Genomic DNA, 16,089 nt, shown 5'->3' on the forward strand with positions numbered 1-16,089 from the left:
GGACAGTTACTTGGGTCACTACAGGCCAGGAAGCTCTAATGGAGCACAGATCTGTGCTAGAGGCTTGCCTCTTGGCAAAGCTTTTTGCAAAGTTTGAGAAAGGTCACATGGTGTGGACGGTTCTCTCACATCATTTCTGGGTGCCAGCCACCAGCACACAGAGAGTCACTGGAGCCAAGTTGTGTCTCTGTAACCATCTCTCCTGCTGCCTCCCCAAGCCACCGCTGCCTGACTTCCCACGGAAACAGCCTCCAAACCTCCCCACTTTCCAGCTCAGGCATCAGTCACACTGCAGACTGGCTCCCGTTCTCAGCCCTTAGTGCAGCAGCTCCGAGCACAGCGGCTCCTCCTGCCCACCCACTCTGAGCTCCCCGTAGAGACATTTTCTCCAGACAGACACTGGTCAAAGTTTTCAGCCAACTTTTTCCAGACCCAAAGAAAACGCCCCGTCCTCTCCCTAGAAGCCCACGGTTTTGTTCAGACTGCGCGTCTCCTGTAGCGGCATCCAATGCGCTACCCCGGCACTCACACAAGAGTAAGAAACCGGCAGAGGGCCTCCCGGCTCCCGTGGCAGTTCTGCGGTGGGGCAAGACAGACCTGGAAACCGCACCAAGCGTTAGCTCTTTGAATGCTTCCCTCTCCTTATTGAAAATCTTTCCTAAGATGCCTTACTCACAGAGCTTTGGGGAAGTGAAATTCTGTGCGGGAAACAAGCTATGCACTCTAAAGGGAAAACGGAGTGTAAGGCAGGCCACCAGGCACATTTCTGAGCTGATAGGCCTCATTAGGAGGTCTGGGCCTTCACCGCCTTCCTCTCCAGCCATTCTCCATCCCAGCCGCCTAGTGGACTTTTGTAAAAGTCAAGCTGATCATGACACCCTGATTGGAAGCCATCAGCAGCTCCAAACCCCCTTCAGTATAAAATCTAGTTGCACACTTCGGCAGATTTCTCTCTGAGCCAGCCCTGCCCACCTATGAAACAAAGCCCCCGCCCATTACATCTTATGCTCTGGCGTTCCTGCGTGACTCCGTGGGCCCGTCGTGGAGTTTTGTGCTTCTGTGCTTTTGCACATGCTCTCCCCTCCGCACGAATATCCCACCAACCCTTTCGTCTTCCTGGAGCATTCCTCCTTGTCGGAAAACCTAACTCAATCATCACATCTTTCAGGAAAGTTTCTCTGGTCCAGAAGACAATAAATCGTTACTTCCTTATGTCATCTCTGCCGCCTTGCCCTTTTCGTAACTTGCCTACAAGCCTCCGATACTTAAAAACCTCTGTGGGCAGGGACTACGTTCTGCCTTCTGACTCGACCCATGACCCAAGCTCATGGGGTTTTGCTGTTGTTGGTTGTTGTGTTCGAAGGCATGAGGAGGAACAAATGCATAAATAAAAGGTGGACCCATGGCATAAATTCCAAGGACGATCCTCCAGCAAGGCTGGGCCGTTTTCACCTAAATGAGGCCTCGTTGTGGTCAAGGGAATAAAGAGAATTTGTTGAATGCGGAGAGTCAATCAACATCATCTCTGAGCTACAACCACACAAAAAGCTGCATCAGTGGTCATCCTCTCCATTCGTCCCGTAACACTGTTTGCTGCTGCTGATTCTAGCCACAACGAGGGGTTTCTTTTCATGATGGCATCATGCCTGGTGCTTCGTGGGTGCTTCACAAATATTGCGAGGGATGAAAGGATGAATGTGAAATCTAGTTTTTCAAAGAAGGCATCGAAGGACTGGCTTTTAAAGGCATTTCCCATGGACTTTTCTGAGACATCAGATGCCCCTGACCACGGGGTTGCCCATCACAAGGCCCATCAGAAAGTAGAGCGGAGTGGGAGCTGGGATAGCAGTTAGGGATCTGCACGAGAGAGACACAGTTCTGCGTTCTCCTTAGTCATGCTTCCTTTCTTCTCAAGAAATAGCACCCCCCTGTACTCTGGCCCAACCAGAAGGCTCCTGCCTCTCCTCCGTCAGAGGTCCGCACTGGCCTCGCCACAGTCCACGTTTGTCAGGAGCCTAACGTGCACTGATGAGGGAGAACACAGATAGTTTCCTGCCTTCATTTCAAATGCTGACATTACACAGTGGAGACCAGTCACAGAAATGGGTCCTAGACTAAATTAAACCCCCCGCTTGGGGATTTCAAGTTTTCGAATCATCGTAATTGTTAAGAACAGAGGCTCTGGACTCAGACTGACCCAGGGGTCAAATCCAGGCTCTGGATCTTTCTAGCCAAGTTACCCGGGGCAAGTCAATTGTCCTTTTGGGGGCTCAGTTTTCTTACTGGTAACATGGGACTGTCTTACCCATGTCACAGGACTATCGTGACCGTCCAAGGGTATAACATATGGAAAGCCTGCACAGTGTCTGTATATAGAAAGTAAGTGCTCAAAAGTGAAAAACTATGATTAAGAACTTCAAAAGTACTTTCACCCTAATCAGAACAAAAAGGAAAAATACTCTTTGAAGACACTGTGCTATAAAGAGAATGGATTGTCTATTTTTTTTAGGAGCCAACAATGCTCATTAATCGGTGTCCCGTAGAAGAGTATGAAAGTATAGTGTTGGCGGTAACAGCAGCAGCCGTGGCTCTTGCTAGGCCCCGGGATGGACAGGTAGTGACAGGGCAAGGACACCCAAGCTGATTGCTCTGATAGCTGATCCACGAGAATTAATTCTCAAGGGCTCATCTCATTCTCCTCTGTTGGACCCAGAGTGACTGAGTCAGAACCCAAAGGAGCCAAGGTCAAGGTGCCAAGGGTAAGATGCCAGTTCCAGTCTGTGAGCCAGTGCTTCCAGGTTAGAAGGAAGGTCAGGGGACACCTGACTGCCAGACAGGAGTGAAACAGGTACAGCCACATTGCTCCATGTATCATGCAAAGCTAGAAAGGCATAGCATTTCCTGTGTTGTTTTGATCCTCCTTGTACAACCCAAAGCCAACAGAGGATCTGAATTACCCCAAATTTCCGCCCTGAGCATGAGACAACTTTTCTCTAAGCTAAATTTGGTTTTAGTTTTGAAGCGCCTGAGATGCACGATTCAAATGGGCCAAGTTCCTGGCTTCTTACATTGATTAAACGATTCCCGATCCTGTGGCTGACTTGGCTTGCCCTTATGTCTGCCTGCTCTTACAATTCTTCATCCATCTGTCATTCAGGAGGTTCCATGAAGAAAGCTCAGGGTTAGTGGTTGGGGAAGCACAAGCTAAGCCATCAGCCCTTGGGAACAAAGATTAACTCCTGGTGTAGGGGACGGGTCAGTTTGGTTACTGAGAGCAGCAGGGCAGGGACCCTATGGAAAAGAGAGATTTCTAAACTGTGACAGCTCCATTAGCAGGAGATTGGATTCCTGTGAGGAAGAGGACGTTGCTCAGGGGAAGTCTCGGCCTATCTGATTTGGTCTGAGACTTGTGAGGCCTCTGAAGCCCACTCTGACCTTCTGCCCTGGGCTCAGACTGGTGGACCGCATCCTCACAAAGGTAGCCCACAACTAGGCAGTGTTGTGTAGTGGAAAGAGCACTGGACCGGGGGCCAGGAGACCCCAATGCTAGTGGAAGCTCTACCACTAACTAGCTGTGTGACCTCGGGAAAGTCACCTGATTTCTCTGGGGCAAATGGAAAATGAGGGGTTGGTTGGGTAATCTCTAAGTTCCCCCTCAGAGTGTGATCCAGGGTCCTATTCTATCCCTCCTTGGCCCTGTGCTTCCAGGGACAGAGATGGGAGAAGGGAAGGGGTGGAGGGAGAGGGTGTGGATGGGAGCCCAAGGGCACTACCCATCAGGACTCCACTTTCTCCTTCTTTTTGCTCTTTTTCAGGAAGGACGGGGTTCGGAATTTCTTCTTCTTTTTGGAGGGAGACTTGGAAGGTGAGCCCTCTGGGGACATGGGGCCGCTGGTGACTGACTCGGTTTTGTCCTTAGAGGTATCAACATCTGTGTCGGCATTGGTGGTCATCTGGCTCAAGCCTTTGCTGAGAATTTCCTCTGCGGTCTGTTCTTCCTCCCTCCCGTTGACCACCACTCCTTCTGGCTGCGTGGTTTCAGGCTCTGTGGCGGCTTTGCTTGTTTCTGTCTTCTTAGCACCTTCTAGGAAAAGATGAAAAGATACGACCCGTAAGATTTCGACCAGGTGAGAATTTCCATGTGCGGCTAACAGAACCATTTCTAGGCAGTTCTATAAAATAAGTCTAGGGCAAAAGGAGGGACAGGCTGACATTGTAGGGGGAAAGGGTTAGGCAGGGTTCTCACCCAAAACCTGTACCCCCTTTCATGAAACCCTGCCTTGGGAACAGGCCCTTGGCAAGTCCTTTATTTTGGGTCCTTGTCTGCAAATGTAAACAGGTAATGATGTTCCAAATGTGGCAATACGACCCAGTTGAGAGCTTCTGTAGGACGAAATGTGGGGACAGACCCAGGTGAGGAGAGAGGTTATAGGAAGGAGGAGACCACTAACACATACAACTCAGTGGAAGAATCTAAGAACTGTTGTAACCGGTTCAGTTTCACCAGTAAAAATATGGAAATTAAAGGGTGGTTTGTTTTTTTTTTTTAAGATTTCATTTTATTTATTTGACAGAGAGAGAGAGAGAGAGAGACAGCGAGAGAGGGAATACAAGCAGGGGGAGTGGGAGAGGGAGAAGCAGGCTTCCCGCAGAGCAGGGAGCCCAGTGCGGGGCTCGCTCCCAGGACCCTGGGATCATGACCTGAGCCAAAGGCAGATGCTTAACGACTGAGCCATCCAGGCACCCCCGAAATTAAACATTTTTTAAAGCTTTTATTTAAATTCTAGTTAGTTAACATGGAAATTACATGTTTTTAATACCAATCTCATTTCTGATAACCAAAGAGGAACTTTTGGAAAAATGGAGAGTATCTTTCCAATAGGCAGAAAGGGGAAGGCAGAGGGAGAATGGAACTCCCTGAGTGATATGGACCGCATATTTCCAAGATAAAAGGATTAACGAAAGGGGAAGTTGCCTGGTTGGCCCACTCTAGCAGTCACCTGGAGGGAACCTATTTGGATGGCTGCCATGTTCAAAGCCAGAGCTGCTCAGGCCCCAGAAACTGAACCCCACTACTGCCCTTTCTCCACCTTCCCACTCTCTCCCCCACCTTGCTTCCACTCAAGCTTTGAAATGCCTGGATGGGGAGGGAAGAGGGGGGATTCTAAAACCACAGACTCTGAAAAGTAGAAAGGAATTTAAAGATCATCTAGCTCAGCTCCTCCCATTTTACAGAAATGAAAACTGAGTCAAGTAGTAAAAGCGAGCAGATCTCAAGCTCCTGACATCCAGTTTTGTGCTCTTTTCACTATGTGAAACTGAAAGGAGTGTGTGAGTGTATGAGAACGTGTGTGTGCATGTGTTTGTGAGTGTGTGAGGATGTGTGTGCATGTGTGAATTTGTAAGTGTGTGAATGTGGAGTGAGCTGTGTACGTACGGGGGTGTGGTGCGTGAGTGTGTGGATTAAGTGTATGAGTTGTGCTGAGTTTGTGTGTGTGGGCATGTGAGTTTGTGAATGGGTATGTGGGTGTGGTGTGTGAATGCTGGTGTGTGTGAGTGAGCTGTATGAGATCTCATATCACAGGAAGGTACTGAGCATGCTCCACTCTCTAGGAATGTGAGCAATGGGGGACGTAGGACTGGTATGACTTACAGAAGGAAGGGGTGGGGAAGGAAGTTTTAGGAAAAAACTAGGGTACCTGATGGGGTAAAGACCAGAGAAATGTATGATTACATGGGACACAGGACAGAGGGGTGTAAATCTGGGGACAGAATGGGCTAGTTTGACTATGGACAAATTCTTATTTGTTAGGTCTTTTCTAACTTCTGAACTTCTCTACGCAAGTCAACGTCCTCTTCCAGATGGCTCTTGAGGACTATCTCTCTCTTAGCATCCAACACCTTCCATCCTTCTACTGTCTTGCCCATGTCCTCTCATCATCCAGTTATTAAGTTCCCTACTACATCCAGCCTGTACTCCGATGGCCTGCACGCTTACCCTCGCACCATGTGTCCCCATGGTCATCACCTGGCAATAGTCTTGAAATCAATACACTTGTCTAAATTCAACCTTCTGTCTGTTCTCCTCCTTTACCTGCTAGTTGGCCTCTTAAATCCTCTGATCTGGCTCAAGCCTCCCCTGAAATTTGACAATGATCTTGCCCCGAATTCTCTAAATCTATTGTTGATATATCCATTTTATAGTTTCATGTGTCATTTATCTTCTTCTTCTTTTTTTTTTTTAAGAGGACACAGTTAGGTGTGGTCCCCTGCCACAGTGAATCTGAGCTGGCCCTGTGGTTCACAGCCACCAGCAGAATGCTGAGGAAGTGCCAAGGAGTCAGCCTTAGGCTGAAGACTTAAGAAGGCCTAGAAGTTCCTGCTTTCAGAGTTTAGGGAGCCTTGAGCCACTGTGTAATGAAGTCTGACTGCCTTGATGGAAACACACATGGAGAGGCCCTACAACCACATGAAGAGAGACAGAGACGCAGCCATCCCCGTGTCCCAGCTGAGCCCAGCCTTCCAGCTGTCCCGGCCAAGGCGCCTGACGTGAGTATGCCATCTTGGAAGTCCCGGTTCAGTCATGCTCCCGGACCAACGCAGCCACAGCTCACCTGAATGGAACAGAACCATCCAGGTGAGCCTGGTCAACCCACAGAAAAACGGACTTCCATAAAACCAGCTCTTCTTATGCACTGTGATTCAGTAATTATCTATTGCTACGTAACAACCTCCACCCCCAAGTTTAGTGGCTTGAAACAGCAAGCCTGTATTCTCTCTCACAATCCCAAGAACAGGGTATGTAATGAGAACTGATTGATGGAAGCAAGTTACAAGGCCCTTTTGTATCCGTTTGCTCATTTTATCCCAGGAACAGTGCTACGGCTTAGGATAGGACAAGGATTCTTGTTAGGCAGCCCTCCATTCTGCAGGGTTTTTAAGTGACTTATTTGAGATGGCAAAGTCGGTGAGTGACAGTGCTGATCATCTGATGCTGAATGCAGGGCTCTTTCCGGCAGGCACAGCCAGGGCTCCGGAGAGGTTATTGGGAGATGGAGTCAGCAGGCACAGGGATCAGAAGCCGGTCAAAGAGAAGGCGATGACAGAGATGACCAGATGTGGAGGAAGAAGGTTTGAAAGAGTCTCCTTCAGGGAGGCTGTTGAGGTAGGAGAGAGAGGAGGAGGGACACCAAGGTGACGCAGCACCAGAGCATGGTGGCACGCAGTGAAAAGCCAGCCCTGATTCAACGGAGCTAATGTGAAAGCGCTCACCTTGATGGGAGTGGGAGGCTCAGCTTTGTCAGCCCTGAGGAGCTGGGGCCAGCCACCGGGTGGCATGGCCATGATCCTCTATGCTCTACCCTGGTTACCCAAAGCAGCAACAACTGGCCTCATCGTGCGGGCTCAGCTCTGTCTGTACTATGGACAGAATCTTCAGGGAAGAAGAACTTGATTTTTCTAACAACTCTACCAGGGTGTGCCCCTCCATGAAGGCACAGATTTGCACCAGAGAGAGCAAGAATAGGGCTACCCATGGGAATAATGTCAGGGGTGGGTAAGCAGTTATCCTACACCCCTCCTTCCACACTCTGTCCCTCTGAACAGCAGAGGTTGCTCCCAGAGGTTCCCAGGAGCTGAAATGCGATTACTATCCCTTGTCCCACTGCTGCCATAAGCTGCCTCTCCCGCTTGGATTTCCCTCCTGCAGCTGGTGCGCACCCCTGGGGGATGCTGAAGACATGGTCCAGGCCAGGTGCTCTAAGCATCTCCAGAAGGCAGTTTGTTCTTGGGCCATTCAGGCTCTGCGCCACAGCCCTAGAAGAGTTCATGGGCTCCTTGGAGGGGCCATTAGGAAAAGGGATGTCAATGTGCCCATGAGGGCCATAAGGACTCCTCTACAGGGAGGACCCAGGAGCTGGCCCCCCTGTCCTTTCACTGTTCAGGCTTGTTGCCTCTGGGTGGCATGCCCCATGTGAGGATGAGAGTGTGTGTATGTGCACAAGTCCATCCTATGTGTGCATATCCCGGAGGGAAGCCTGCCCATGCAGAGCACATGTGGAATTGGCCAGGAAACCTCCCAAAGTCAGGGTTGCCAAAGAAAAAGCTGAGGAGAAACACATTTTTTTTTTAAAAGAGACCTCCCTCCCCCATTACAAGTGTTGGGGTGAGTTAGTAAATAGCCTCTCTATACTTACTACAGAGACAAGTATTCAGAATCGGAGGAAACTCCTTTGATGAAGGCACAAATGGGAAGAGAAAGGAAGACATTGTGGAGACAGGTTGATAACACCATGATGAGACAAAATGAACACAAACAGTCAGGAGACATCCACTTGGAGCTCTGGCCACAAGCAGATGGGTTTCCTCTGGCAACACTGGGACTACACTCAAGGCAGCAATCGGCCTGTGGAGGGAGCTCAGAGGTTGGGGGGTTCTAGCAGCATCCACATGTGTGGTCATTCTATCCAGAACAGGGAAAATCACAGGGGAGCTAGGGAGCAGTGTTCCTGCCTAGAGGGACTCCAGGACCTCAATAAAGACAGTTTTATGATCTAGGTAGTATAGACTAATATAATATAATATAATATAATAGTATTATTATCCACTGTATGTATATTATTAATCATAATCACAATCAGATCTTACATTTAATTTTTTCTTTTATACTTTTCATTTCATTCTTTATGAATGAAATTTTTATATTTTCCATTTCATGCTTCATGTTCTAATCTACAACTTTCTTATATGTATAAGAACCTTAAGAAGGGAAAATACTGGTAGTCTCTTTCACAGACAAGGAAACTGAAGCACAAAGATTATCTGATTTTCTAAAATTAGCAGTTGAGTAGGGCCTAGACCTTACTTCTGTAAACTCATATCTAATGAACTGGTTCTCAGCCTGGGCTACAAATTTAATGCAGCTGGAGAGATCTTAAAACTCCAATGTACTCTTCTGTACCCCATCCCCAGACCATTTAACTGAGAACCACGGGGGATGCTGTGGTGGGACCCAGGCCAGTGCCAGGATTTTTAAACCTCGCCAGGTAATTCCAGTGTGTTGAGATTCCAAAGGCTGAGAATGACATCATGAGTCTTACCTGGGAGCTTGTTAGGAATATACAGTCTCAGGTTCCACCCGACACCTATTGCATCAGAAACTACATTGCAACAAGATCCTGGTGATCCCTAAGCACATTAAAGTCTGAGCACTAGGCTGGTGCATCTAGAAAGACCCACCAGCCAACCTAGTCTAAGTGAGAGGTGGGAAGGCTGTGAGTCAATCATTATTGCTTAGACAGGGACTTAACCATAAGCTGTGTTGTCACAGCCTGTGAATGAAGCAAGCTTAAATTTGGAAACCTCTATTTCAAACTCCCTAGAAACGGCAGAACAGAAAGCTTTCTGGGTAGCAGGCAAGTCCTGTTGAGAGGCAGGGTCCCTGGAGTGAGCATGTATGCCCTGCCTTCCGTGTAGACCCCTATTGGAGCTGTGGAGATGCCTCCTCCCATCCAGCTGCTCAGCTCCACTCACCGTCTAAAGACTTGGAGGGAGAGACCACAGGGCTCTTAGTCTCTGACTTCGCTGGGCTCTGTGCTGGAGAAGCTGGTGCAGACCTTACAGGTGAGCCACGCTCCTCGGCAGTGGTTTCTTTCTCTCCTGAAAATACAGAAAACCACCCCAGGATAGGGGTCAAATAGATGAAAGGAGAATATTTATTTAAAAAAAAAAAAAAAAAGCCTTCTTCCAGCTGGCCCCCATTTCTCCTAACTGAAGTTAGCTGCTTCCCCCAAACTTTTATCTTTTTATTCTTATTTTTTTAAAAAGATTTTATTTCTATTTATTTGCAAGAGAGAGATCACAAGCAGGCAGAGAGGCAGTCAGAGAGAGAGGGGGAAGCAGGCTGCCTGCTGAGCAGAGAGCCAATGCGGGACTCGATCCCAGGACCCTGAGACCATGACCTGAGCGGAAGGCAGAGGCTTAACCCACTGGGCCACCCAGGTGCACCTGCTTCCCCCAAACTTTTAAAAATTGCCACTACATCTTGGGGAGCAGGGAGGCAAATGGGAGGAGTCAGAGTCGTATTCTGTTTCCTCCACCCAAACACATCTGCCAGTGGGATGTCAGCCCCAATGTGAACCCCAAGCCTGCGTATGGCTTATTTTTTATTATTATTATTATTATTTATTATTTATCTAATTTTCATGTTCAGCCCAAATAATCCCTAGGGATAGAAAACACCACATTTTCTATTTTTTCTACTGTTCCATTAGAACTTCAAGCAAGCTAGCAAGGGTTTTTCTAGGGCCTGCTTGTGCCCAGGAAGATGGCTGACCCTGGGTGGGGTGGGGGGTCATGGAAGAGGGTCCTCCTGAGGGAATGACAGCCCAGCCTGGTGGGCAAAACCAGGAGCTGAATTCCTCTGTGTCTCAGACCCTAAGTGCTCTTGAAACAAAGAGAAGGGACAGCTCAAAGACGGGGTGGGGTAGAGAGGGACAGAGAGGGCTTTTTAGCTGGAAGAGGGGCTTGAGATGGAAGTTCTGGGGTCAGGATAGCCAAAAAGGGAAACCATGCCCGGAAGGGACAAAGGCATGAATGCGAGGATACAGGTGATCGTGAAGGCATATCTGGCACTCAACACAGAGAGATGGACTTGACTGGAGATTCTGAAATAAAGAAGGAATGAGGAAAAGACCAGAGGTAGCTGGTGGGAGTTTTCATTGCCAGGCTAAACGGTTTATACTGGATCTCATAGATTTCTAGTAATTATCACTATTATAATGATCTTATCATAGCTAATGTTTATCGGACCTCCGCCGTACTTCCAGGCTCTGTTCTAAGCACTTACGAGGATTAATTACCTCCTTTAAGCCCAGGTGAGAGGGTCCGACTAAGGTCATGGCAGCACGATGTCACTGTGAGGTGCTGGGCCATGAGGACCATTACGTAAGTCACAGCATCACTCTGGTAAGAATATGACTTGGCTGACGGGGCAGGAAGGGCAAACTGGGAATGTGATGGAGAAGAGGGAGAGGTAAAGGCTGAATGTGAAGGCGAGGCAAGGCTAGTCGGAGCCCCGGGGCCTGTCAGGTGGGAGGCATGGGTCCCAGGGTCACTGGTGGGAGCGAGCCTTGCTGGTTGCTCTGCTGCCCCTCTGGGTGCCCCCAACTCTGCCTCCACTCCGGGCGAGCCCAGCGTATTTACCGTCAAGCTCTAGCTTCTTCCTCTCCACCTCCTTCTTGTATTCCTCCAGCTCCTGGTCAGTGAGTTGGCTGAAGGGGTTGGGCACGGTCTCCTCTGAGTCGTCTTTGGTGTCTGCCTCGCCCTTGGACATCAGCTGGCTCTCTGTAGACTGAAAGTTAACCACAGAGTGTGTGTTGCTCTCTGAATGCCGCAGTCAGGGCCCAGGTCCGAGTGTCCTCTCAGACTCTTGTGGCTGCCAGCGGTTCTGCCAGGGGCAGTGTGGCATGTGGCTCCTCGGAAACAGCTCAGGGCCTTGGGGCAGGGCTTGTTCATTCCTTCCCACGGCTACCTCACCCCCAGACCTGGGTTCTTTGCAACTGCCTGGATGAATGCAGGGAGTCCACCCTCTGCCCCGGGAAATAAAATCGAAGGATGCTCCCAAGTGGAAGGAAGACACACGTTTATTGCAGTCCCTCCTGCGGATGCTTGCAAGCCATCACTACGCAAATACAGTCCACAGCCCGGAGTCAGTTAGCCAAAAGCCAGCAAGCAAAGCGTTGGCTCAAGCCCGCTTCATGCCAGCCATTCCCCACCATGCCCTCCTCCCACCCCCCAACAGCAGCACAAGCCATAGCACACAGCAGGAAGTCAAATGCAAAACACACAATGGCTTCAGCGTTCTCAGTCCAAACTGTTAGTCCTGTTTTGCACACAGTCATAAATTACAGGGGGCCAAGGTCCTGAATCTTGGATCTTCAACCTGCCTGGACTGCAGGTCCCTGGTGGGGGGGATTGGGGGGTGACACTGGCCAAAACCCCTGCGGGACTTTGTGGAGCCGCTGCCTCTGGGAGCTCACCAGCGGGGCCTTGCGTGAGCTTCAGGAATCCTTTGTCCCCTCTAGCCCATGACAGGGTCTAAAATTCAGACCCCGTAGCCCTCTCTCCTAATTTGGCATCCTCAGCTTGGTCCTTGAGAATGCGCCGCCCTGAAGCTGAGGAGCGGCCAAAGAGCACGAAACACAGGGGAGGCGAGCAAAGGGCAGCGGGCCCACACCACGCACTCGGGGCCGCCTTCCCTGGCCTGCCAGGTCCTCTGAGGGCGGCCCGTGGCATCTTCAGAAACAGAAGTAGCACGGGCCTATGTTAAGGAATCACAGAGTTCAAAACAGAATCCAAGCCCAGGGTCCCAAGAAAAGGGACTCCAAGGAGAATACTTGGCACAAATGGCAGAGTTTTTATCAATTTTGCTCACTCTACTGAGCTCCCACCCCAGTACCATGGGGTTTCTCTATCTGTGGTCCCATGGCACTTTTGGCATTCCTCATCCTGGCTAGTGGCAGTGGGTGACAATGGTGGTACAATGACATAACCTTCACACTCCCCTACATGGGCACCCACCTTGTGGGCTGCAGCCTACCCTCAACGATCTCACTTTACTCTCCGGAGAGGAACAGTTCCTGTAACCCTCCCCTTCCCACCACTAAGGAAAGTGCTATCCACGTGGCTACCTTGCCATAAGTAGCTGTGGTCTTCAACACAAGCCAGAATTCTGATCTTTATCCTTTTTGCTAAGCACTAGACAGACACTGTCCTATCTCAGGCATGGAAACAACTTTATACTTTCTAACTCTGTGGGGGTTTGTGTGGGCAACTAATCGTCCCAAATGGAGCACCAGTCCTTATGTACATGCCTCCTCTCTGCGACCCCGTGAGCATCTTCCCAGGGCTATGGCCTCATGATGCCATATCCACGCACAGAGGCCAGAAACGCTCAGGGCAGGCAGGCCTGGAGCAGCCGGGAGCTGCCGGCCATACTCGCGTGATGCCCACTTTGCAGGATACCAGTAAAGGGCAGAGTGGAGTTCCATGGGTAAAGCATGGAAGTCAGCATCACTCTGGGGGCAGGCTGGGCTGCTGTCCCCCTGCCCGGGACCCACAGGGGGCAATGACACACTGTCCCTGGTCCTCACAGCGTCTGTCCTGTAGCAAGAGCACCAGCACCCAAGATCAGGGGAAGATGGGCATGAGGACTCAGGGGTCCTGCTGCCCAGCCCCAAGCACTGAAGACCCAGAAGGCAAACACGTTTCCCCTGCAGACAGGGGCAGCTTCTGCTGTACCGGGCTTCGACTCTTCTCAGCGATGACACTGGCCAGGAGCTGGGACTGAGGCCCGGCCGACTTCACGTCTTGTCGGTTTTGTTCTCGAATCTGTGAGGCAAGGGAAGGGGAGAGTGAGCTCGCTGTTGAGCATCAGCGTGTGGAGTTTGGGAGGGGAGCATTCAGAGGGCATCCTGGTGTCTCGTGTGCCCTGTGACAGGGTCTACAAAGGTCCTCCGGTGGGGGTGAGGGGTCTCTTTCCCCTATTGCTTAACACAGTGTGTCCTCTAAGAGACAAATGGTCAGTTTATGTAAAATACCAGATTCTCGTGAACTCTGAGGAGGTAACTGTAAGAGGTGAAGACTGAGACAAGGCACAGGAGATCCCTGATGGGGATCCTCACGCTTCACTGAAGCCCCTGAGAAATTTCTTGACCATCACAAAGTCCTGGTGCCACCCTATAACTACTGAATTGGAGTCCCTCCTTGGGGAGGAACAAGAGGATGGACCCGAACATGTGCATTTTAAACCAACCTTGCAGAGGGTCCTTGAACCATACAGTAAATCACTGCTCTGGGAGTGCACCCGACCTTTTGGAGGGGTTCTAGTACAACCTAAGTTTTTAAAGTAACATGAGAAATGTGAGTGAGTGAACTGTAAAGCAAAGGTTGAGAGATAAATATAAAGGATTTTGAAATTTTGAAAATGAGCCAAAAGGAGAACAGCATAAGATTCACAAAAACTCAATTTGTGGGCCGGTTTTTTAGGTGTATCTAATGTCTCACACAAGCCCTCTTTATGCATGAGGGTTATTTAGGACCACATTAAGTATAGAATTAGCACAGTGCTAGAATTGGGCCCATAAATGGTTGTTTCTTTCCCCTAAGCAGAATCTGGGGTTTTGATAAGAAAGGTACATCCCAAAAAATCAGCTCATATTTGTGGGACCTGAGATGGCTCCCTGCTTGAGGGAGAAGAGATGGTAAGAGACGCAGCTCCCGTCTTACCTTGTTCCGCATGTCCAGTACTTCTTGGGGGTCGGTATAGAGAGGCACAAATTGGTTTGGGTTTTCGATCCGTATTGGCATGCCACTGCTGGATTTCTCCACCTCATCAGCCTTCATCCACTGAACACACAAGGCCAGGGTAAGGCAAAGGAATAAATCACCATGTCCTCCCCGATGGCCCACCCCTGAGATCTGGGCCAACCGGCCCTCCATGGAAGGTCAGCAAGCCTATGCAAAGATGTTCTCCCTTCTTGGGCCTCCTTCAGGTCTGTCTGTCTCCCAAAACAGAGATGGGGAACAAATGACCTGGTTGCCAAAGAAGGCCCCCGGATCAACAGTCAGCCATCAAGAGCGCTGGAGAGTGGGGCTCAGAACCTTGACAACCAATGTGACAAACAGGCAGCCACTTGAACTTTAGTATCATATGACTTATTGATTTTCAATTTTATTTACTTATGTAGAGGGAGAGAGAGATGGGGGAGAGAGAGAGAGAGACCAGGGGGACAGGGAGAGAGAGAATCTCAAACAGACTCCACACGGAGCACGTAAAGCTCGATCTCACAACCCTGACTGAGATCATGACTCGAGCTGAAGAGTCCAGTGCCAACTGAGTCACCTAGGTGCCCTGACTTACTGATTTTAATTTGTAGGGCTTCATTTTTTTTTTTTCTAATGAAGAGCTATTCTACTTGGCTTTCAGATACTTAACTGTTAATGAAACAGCAAATTAGAGTTGACATGTGTGTGTACTGGTGTGTGTGTTAGGGAGACAGAGAGAGAGAAAGAGACAGAGAGACAGAGAAGGTGGGGGAGGGGGGAGACAATAGAAATTAATATCCCACCCACCTTCTGGGTTTGCACCAGATGGACAGTCCAAATGTTGGATGCCCATGAACTTCCCAGAAGGACTCTGTAAAAGGGGGAGCAAGAAGCAAAAGCCAATTGCTCCTGGGTTTTGTGCTGTTGGGAGTGAGGTCCAGCCCCCTAGAGAAATATCCCCCCTTGGAGAAATTTGCTCCGCGGCCCCAAAACTCACTGCAGAGTTGCAAGAAACTGGTGATCAGAGGCTCTATGGGCATGAACAGCTGCTCCTAGATGCCCAAGAGGAAGCCCTAAAGGGAATAACCCAGCCCAGGGGATATTTGTTCTGTTCTCCTTTTAAAGCTGCTTGGCCCACAGAGGGAGCCACATGCCCTCCCGCCACCCTGATCTCCTCCTTACTGTGGTCTTGGGCCGGGGGGTGCCCATGCTCCTCTGGACCTCATCGGCCACATTGACCCGCAAGTAGGTGTTGGGAGTGTTGAGCCAACGGGTCTTCTCCTTCTGCTGCTTCTGGGCATGCTGCAGCAGGGCGGGCACCGGGGCGCCGTCCTCCTCAAACACGAAGGCTGTGACAGTGGCTGGGATCTCCACCTCACTTTTGTGTTTGGTTTTCTCTTGAACAATGGGGTATCGGTATGGGTAGCCTGTTCTGTAACCCTAAAAAGGACAGAAACAGAACCACTTACTGTGGGGAACATGGCCCCCACGCACATATCGCACACACATTTCGCCCCCCTTCTTTCTGAAGGACTCAGTTTAACCCAAAAACTCCATAACACAATGTCGGCCTTGCTGCTCCTTTGATGTGTTTCAGAATTGTTCCCTTCTCCTGGCCCCCCAGCCTCTTCCTTCCTTCCTTCCTCAGAGCTGAGGAAATCCCTAGAAACTTGCAGACCAGACAGACAAGGCTCCTTACCCTAACGGTGCTCCAATTTTCCATCTACTCCAGGTGTCCTGGGCCCTGGCTACACACTGGGATCC

At 49.9% G+C, this 16,089-nt stretch overlaps 1 protein-coding gene across 2 annotated transcripts in view; it reads right to left on the reverse strand.

The window, feature by feature from the left end:
- Positions 1 to 1,606: 1,606 nt before the first annotated feature.
- Positions 1,607 to 16,089, reverse strand: part of ADD2 (adducin 2) — a 103,974-nt gene continuing 89,491 nt past the window's right edge. For both annotated transcript variants that reach the window (XM_004742146.3, XM_004742147.1), the window contains exons 11-16: positions 15,508 to 15,765; positions 14,287 to 14,406; positions 13,300 to 13,389; positions 11,203 to 11,350; positions 9,532 to 9,657; positions 1,607 to 4,084 (exon numbers count right to left, since the gene is read on the reverse strand). In XM_004742146.3, coding sequence (XP_004742203.1) covers positions 3,777 to 4,084; positions 9,532 to 9,657; positions 11,203 to 11,350; positions 13,300 to 13,389; positions 14,287 to 14,406; positions 15,508 to 15,765 — 1,050 coding nt within the window. In that variant the 3' untranslated portion in view covers positions 1,607 to 3,776. The remainder of the gene's footprint in view (positions 4,085 to 9,531; positions 9,658 to 11,202; positions 11,351 to 13,299; positions 13,390 to 14,286; positions 14,407 to 15,507; positions 15,766 to 16,089) is intronic.

This window comes from Mustela putorius, unplaced genomic scaffold, assembly GCF_011764305.1.
Source record: "Mustela putorius furo isolate JIRA1106 unplaced genomic scaffold, ASM1176430v1.1 tig00000281_pilon_pilon_pilon, whole genome shotgun sequence".
NCBI classification, from domain to species: domain Eukaryota; kingdom Metazoa; phylum Chordata; class Mammalia; order Carnivora; family Mustelidae; genus Mustela; species Mustela putorius.